This window comes from Bidens hawaiensis, unplaced genomic scaffold (genome assembly GCF_021521415.1).
Source record: "Bidens hawaiensis isolate Kalapana, Puna unplaced genomic scaffold, B.hawaiensis_p1.1 tig00003739_1, whole genome shotgun sequence".
Taxonomy (NCBI): domain Eukaryota; kingdom Viridiplantae; phylum Streptophyta; class Magnoliopsida; order Asterales; family Asteraceae; genus Bidens; species Bidens hawaiensis.
In genome coordinates, this window is record NW_027491214.1 from 1,110,237 (window position 1) to 1,115,975 (window position 5,739).

Below are 5,739 nucleotides of genomic sequence, written 5' to 3' on the forward strand. Positions count from 1 at the left end.
AAGATCTGACTAAAGATACGACAGCTTATTGACAACAGTATGGAGAGCAGCATGCTCTTGTACTGTATGTCACTATTAGCCGCTGCCTACTCACCAACTCCTGTCATACCACGTGCATAGCCGGCAGTTGGTGGAAAAGGAATAGTACACAGCAGGCCTGGTCACTATCAGCCGCTGCCTACCCACCAACTACCAGCAGGGCACGTGCGTAGGCCACAGTTGGTAGAACAGGAATACTATTCAGCCGGCCACACCTCCTTGGAAACCTACCTTCGGCTATAAATACCCCAAATGGTATGATCATCTCATCTTATCACATTATCATCATATATTACATATTATACCTGATATCTGCTCTAGCAATCTCTTAATATACATCTATATAAAAAGAGCAATCTAGTCTGATTCTCACGCCGGAGGGTGGTCACAAGGAGGAACCCCCCCTTCTCAGTGACGAGCTCACGGTGTCTGTTTTGCAGGTTATCAGAAGAACCATCTTTGCCGGGTCTAACCCCTCGTAAGAAACATCTATTCAACCCCCAGGTTACTCGTAATCTGCCCGGGGTTCGGTTAGTGTTTCTTCACCTCCTCTATAAATACCTACACGGATGGCATCATTTAGTCACCACACTCGAAAGTATATATGTTTGTACGTGATTTGGATTGATAGATTGATACAAGGTACGTTGCAACAATCAGAGACTGATCGAGAACATATATGTTTAGTAAGACGGTGATGTCGGAGGATGGGAAGACTATGGTGAAAGGAAAAGTGGTGCTAAAGAAGAAGAATGTATTGGATGTGAACGACATAGGCGCATCGGTTCTTGATGGAGTGCATGAGCTTTTTGGCCAAAACATCTCATTCCAGCTCATTAGTGCCATTCATCCTGAATCAGGTTTTTCTTTTATATCATGAACAAATTAGTTTAATGCTTTTTTATTTAATTTATATAACATTAAATGCAAAAGGTTTCATGTTAATTCATACAATAAGTAGTTATTTTGTTTTGTGATCATAAGGAAAGTTGAGAGGGAAGATAGGAAATCCAACGATCCTTGAAGACTGGAGTACGACGACTCTATCAGTCAAGGATCTGGAGTACGGAGTTAAGTTTGAATGGAACGTGGAGATAGGACTTCCAGGGGCACTAGTTGTAAAAAACCATCACCGTAGTGAATTCTTTCTTAAAACTCTCACCCTAGAAGATGTTCCTGGTTATGGCCAAATTCATTTTGTGTGTAATTCATGGGTTTATCCATCCAAAGTCTATGAAAAGGACCGCGTCTTCTTTTCCAACAAGGTGATTTTCGCTATATGACTTATTCTAATTTTATCAAACAAACAAACGTACCTATTAAAATCCCACTCATAGCAAACTATCGGTGGAGGCCTACGAAAAGTAGGATAGAGCAAACCTTTTCTTTATTGTAAAAGAAAGAATTTCTATCTTTATCAACAACCTACATATATACTGGCTAACACATGAACTATTGTAGGCATATCTACCCAGTGAGACTCCGGAATTATTACTTCCGTATAGAGAAGAAGAATTAGTCATTCTGAGAGGCAATGGATCCGGGGAGCTCCAGGAATGGGACAGGGTTTATGATTATGCGTTTTATAATGATTTAGGAGATCCTGATAACGAAAGGCCAGTTCTTGGAGGGTCTTTTGAGTACCCGTATTCTCGTAGGGGGAGAACTGGCAGACCGCCGATCGAAACAGATCCTAAAACCGAGAGCAGGCTTCCACTTCTTAGGAGCTTAGACATATACGTCCCTAGAGATGAAAGATTTACACAGTTGAAACTCTCTGATTTTCTTGGTTATGGTTTTAAATCCATTTTTCAATTCCTTGTGTCTGAGGTTCAGGCTCTTGACACAACTTGTGACGAATTCGACTCGTTTGATGATGTGTTCAAAACTTATGGAGGGGGAATCAAGTTGCCTAAAAACCCTTTGCTTGAAAAAATAAGAGAAAACATCCCCTTTGAGTTGCTGAAAGCTTTTTCTCAAACAGATGGAGAGGGGCTTGCCAAACTCCCCTTGCCAAAAGTTATTGAAGGTACCATACCATGCATATCTATAACTCAAGAATCATGTTTTCTTTCTTGGGGTTAATTATTTATTTTCGTAATTAATAAATAATACATTACATGGTATCCAATCAGAGGATAAATCTGCATGGCGAACAGATGAAGAATTTGCAAGAGAAATGTTGGCGGGTGTCAACCCAGTTAGCATCCGTCTACTCAAGGTAAACTGAAATTGCATGATACTTTGCAAGTTTAGAAATTCAACTAACAGTTACTGATTGCTTGAACGCCTACTTGCAGGAGTTCCCTCCAACGAGCAAGCTCGACCTCAAAGTATATGGTAACCAAAATAGTTCAATAAAACCATCCCACATTGAGGCAAATCTTGATGGCTTGAATATAGATGAGGTACAACAATACATTAATTAGCAGGTTAATTAGGATATAATATAAGGTTCTAATATGTTTAAAATAATTTGGTCATGCAGGCAATCAAGGCAAACAAACTATTTATATTAGACCACCATGATTCCTTGATGCCATACGTTAGACTGATAAATGCAACATCCACCAAGATTTATGCCACACGAACGTTGTTGTTTTTGCAAAAGGATGGAACTTTAAAGCCGTTGGTAATCGAACTAAGCTTGCCTCATCCGCAAGGAAATCAATTCGGTGCTGTTAACAAAGTGTACACTCCAGCTGAACATGGTGTTGAAGGTTCAATTTGGCAGTTAGCCAAAGCATATGTAGCCGTTAATGACTCCGGGATCCACCAACTCATATCTCACTGGTAAAGACACTTTTAACAAGATTTTATCCAACTACTTAAAAATTCCATGTTATCAAGCCATTTGTGATTACAATTTCACAGGCTAAATACGCATTGTGTTATCGAGCCATTCGTGATTGCAACAAATAGGCAGTTAAGCGTGCTCCACCCGATCCATAAACTTCTTCACCCTCATTTCCGGGATACAATGAACATCAATGCTTTTGCAAGGCAAATCCTTATCAACGGTGGTGGAATTCTTGAGCAAACAGTCTTCCCAGGACAATATGCAATGGAAATGTCATCTATAATATACAAAGATTGGGTGTTCCCGGACCAAGCACTCCCTGTTGATCTTGTCAAAAGGTATACGATTATCATTTACTGTTAATCTACGATGCATTAATATATACTAACTCGTTTAAGAAATAGGGGAATGGCGATTGAAGATTCAAACTCTCCGCACGGGCTTCGTTTGCTGATTGAAGACTACCCATATGCTGTCGACGGTCTTGAGATTTGGTTTGCTATTAAAACATGGGTTAGCGATTACTGTCAGTTCTACTACAAGAGTGATGGAATGGTTCATAACGACACCGAACTCCAATCATGGTGGAAGGAGGTTCGTGAAGAGGGTCACGGCGACAAGAAAAGCGAGGCATGGTGGCCAAAAATGCATACTTTTCAGGATTTAACCGACACACCGACACATGTACAACAATCATATGGTCGGCTTCTGCCCTTCATGCTGCAGTCAACTTTGGTCAATACGCTTATGCTGGATTTCTCCCTAATCGTCCAACTCTAAGTCGTCGTCTCATGCCTGAACCGAGCACACCAGAATATGATGAACTTAAAGAGAGTCCAGATGGTGTGTTTCTGAAAACAATAACCGCTCAGCTGCAAGCACTTATTGGTGTATCTTTGATCGAGTTATTGTCAAGGCATACATCAGATGAGGTTTATCTTGGGCAAAGAGAAAGTCAAGAATGGACTAAGGATTCAGTGCCTTTAGAAGCATTTGAGATATTTGGGAAGAAACTGAAGAATATTGAGGAAAGAATTGTAATGAGGAACAATGATGTAACTTTGAAGAATAGAGTTGGACTGGTTAAAATACCATATACCCTTTTGTACCCATCAAGCAAAGAGGGTCTTACAGGAATGGGAATCCCTAACAGTGTGTCGACATAATCGAATCAATATTCAGTTTACGTATGTTATATTAATATGATTTGTTTGTTGTAAATTTCTTGATTACAAGAGATCTGAATTAATATGAGTTGTTTGTGGTAAAATCCCTCTTGATTACAGCAGTTTTGATTAATAAGGTTATACATAAACATACTCAAAACTAGAGGTGAACACATAACCGGTTACCAACCCGAGAAACGAACCGGTTTGGAACCATAGGTTCGAGAGTACCGCTTTACAATTCTCATCATTGAAACCGGTTCCAAATCGGTTTAAACCGAACCAAATCGACAAAAAACGGTTAAAACCAGTTAAGAAACCGTCATAGCCCGGTAAAGAAACCGGTGTGACTTTTTGTTGTCCATCCGGTTTATGCACCTCTACTCAACCAATCAGTAAAATAGGCTTTACAACGCCCATAATGTTTGCATCATATCACAACAAAACAAGCACATTTCTTTCTTTGACGTTTAAGACAAATTTACATTCAGAGTAAACAAAAGGAATCTTATTACAGACCAGCATTGAGAATGAAACTTATGTAGATCAAAAGATGGAGCACAAAAGATCAACTCTGTGACAAAATCACGTCAACCGATTCTGTCTCTCCCACCGAATATCCTCAGAAAACTCCATTAGAGCAGCTCGGGGATCACCATTTGATATAGATAAGTAGTACTGTGCAGTACCATCATCAGCATGCATGCTTCTCCTTAATGAATCAATCACCCTTCTTTTTCCAGGTTCAGATGTCACCTTATTCAACACATTAGTCTCAGGCGAACCTTGAGGATACAGCACTGCAACTTCCCTTTTTGCATGAGCATCTAATTCTATATAGCATGTGCCATTGATCAGAATGTCAGGCGTGCTTACAGGGATTAGCAACCTGTCCCGTGAATGTATACCATGGTCACTCATCATGTTGTTCAGGCGTTTTATGTCAGTAACCTAAAGAAGAAACAGAGTTAACCACATAATGAACACAATATCAGCAAAACTGTGAAATGACTATCATGATATAATAAATCATTAAAAGAAGAAAACATTTATACAGTTAGATGCTTCCACGCCTATTCTATAAAATTAATATTAATGAAGAAATAAAGAAAGGATAACCTACCTGGACGGAATAGTTGAGGGCGAGGCTAGCAAGAGTATCGGCGCGAGCCAAGCGGTGTGAAATAGCGAATCGAGAAAGGCTGTTATTATATCTCCAGAAGGCAGCAGAAGTAGGATTCCCAATCAAGCGCTTCAGTTTCCAAGGCGCCATGAAAGCCCTTACCAGGATCTCCCTATCGGAGGCCACGGAACTCCACAGCCTGCATACGCATGCGGATCGTCCCAGGTCCGCCACCGGAAGCTTTTCGAAGATGATGCGCAAGATATCTTTGCAAATTAGAGCCTCGAAATTCGAATTCATCGCACTGGCGTCAGATGATAAGGTTAAGGCTAGGGTTTGTTGTTCAAGGATGTCTTCCTCTTCTTCTTCTTGGCCTTGGCATCCCATTTCTAGATTCACAAGTCGGTAAGAGACAGACAGACAGACAGACTAGTGGTGTTACGTGGATAACCAATTTACCTTTTAAAATACACACAAAAATCATCATTAAAACTAAATATCTTACTCATCTTTTTTTTTTCTTTTTCTTTTCTTTGACATAATTACATATCCTGTTATTTGTTATTTATTTTCAAAATTGATATGTTTTATACTTTACGTTTACAAAACCG

The 5,739-nt window shown here is 39.8% G+C and overlaps 1 protein-coding gene and 1 pseudogene across 2 annotated transcripts; one reads left to right on the top strand and one right to left on the bottom strand.

The window, feature by feature from the left end:
- Window positions 1-724: 724 nt before the first annotated feature.
- Window positions 725-4,005, top strand: LOC143624244 (putative linoleate 9S-lipoxygenase 5; annotated as a pseudogene). Its single transcript, XR_013152068.1, has 8 exons — window positions 725-899; window positions 1,024-1,304; window positions 1,501-2,068; window positions 2,175-2,260; window positions 2,340-2,447; window positions 2,528-2,832; window positions 2,914-3,177; window positions 3,244-4,005. The product of XR_013152068.1 is annotated as a putative linoleate 9S-lipoxygenase 5 (transcript).
- Window positions 4,006-4,465: 460 nt separating this feature from the next.
- LOC143624236 (F-box protein At1g55000-like) lies at window positions 4,466-5,515 on the bottom strand. Its single transcript, XM_077094955.1, has 2 exons — window positions 5,129-5,515; window positions 4,466-4,956 (listed from the first exon to the last, which is right to left on the bottom strand). Exons 1-2 carry the CDS (start codon window positions 5,513-5,515, stop codon window positions 4,591-4,593), a joined length of 753 nt encoding a protein of 250 aa, XP_076951070.1. The 3' UTR covers window positions 4,466-4,590.
- Between the last annotated feature and the right edge of the window lie 224 nt (window positions 5,516-5,739).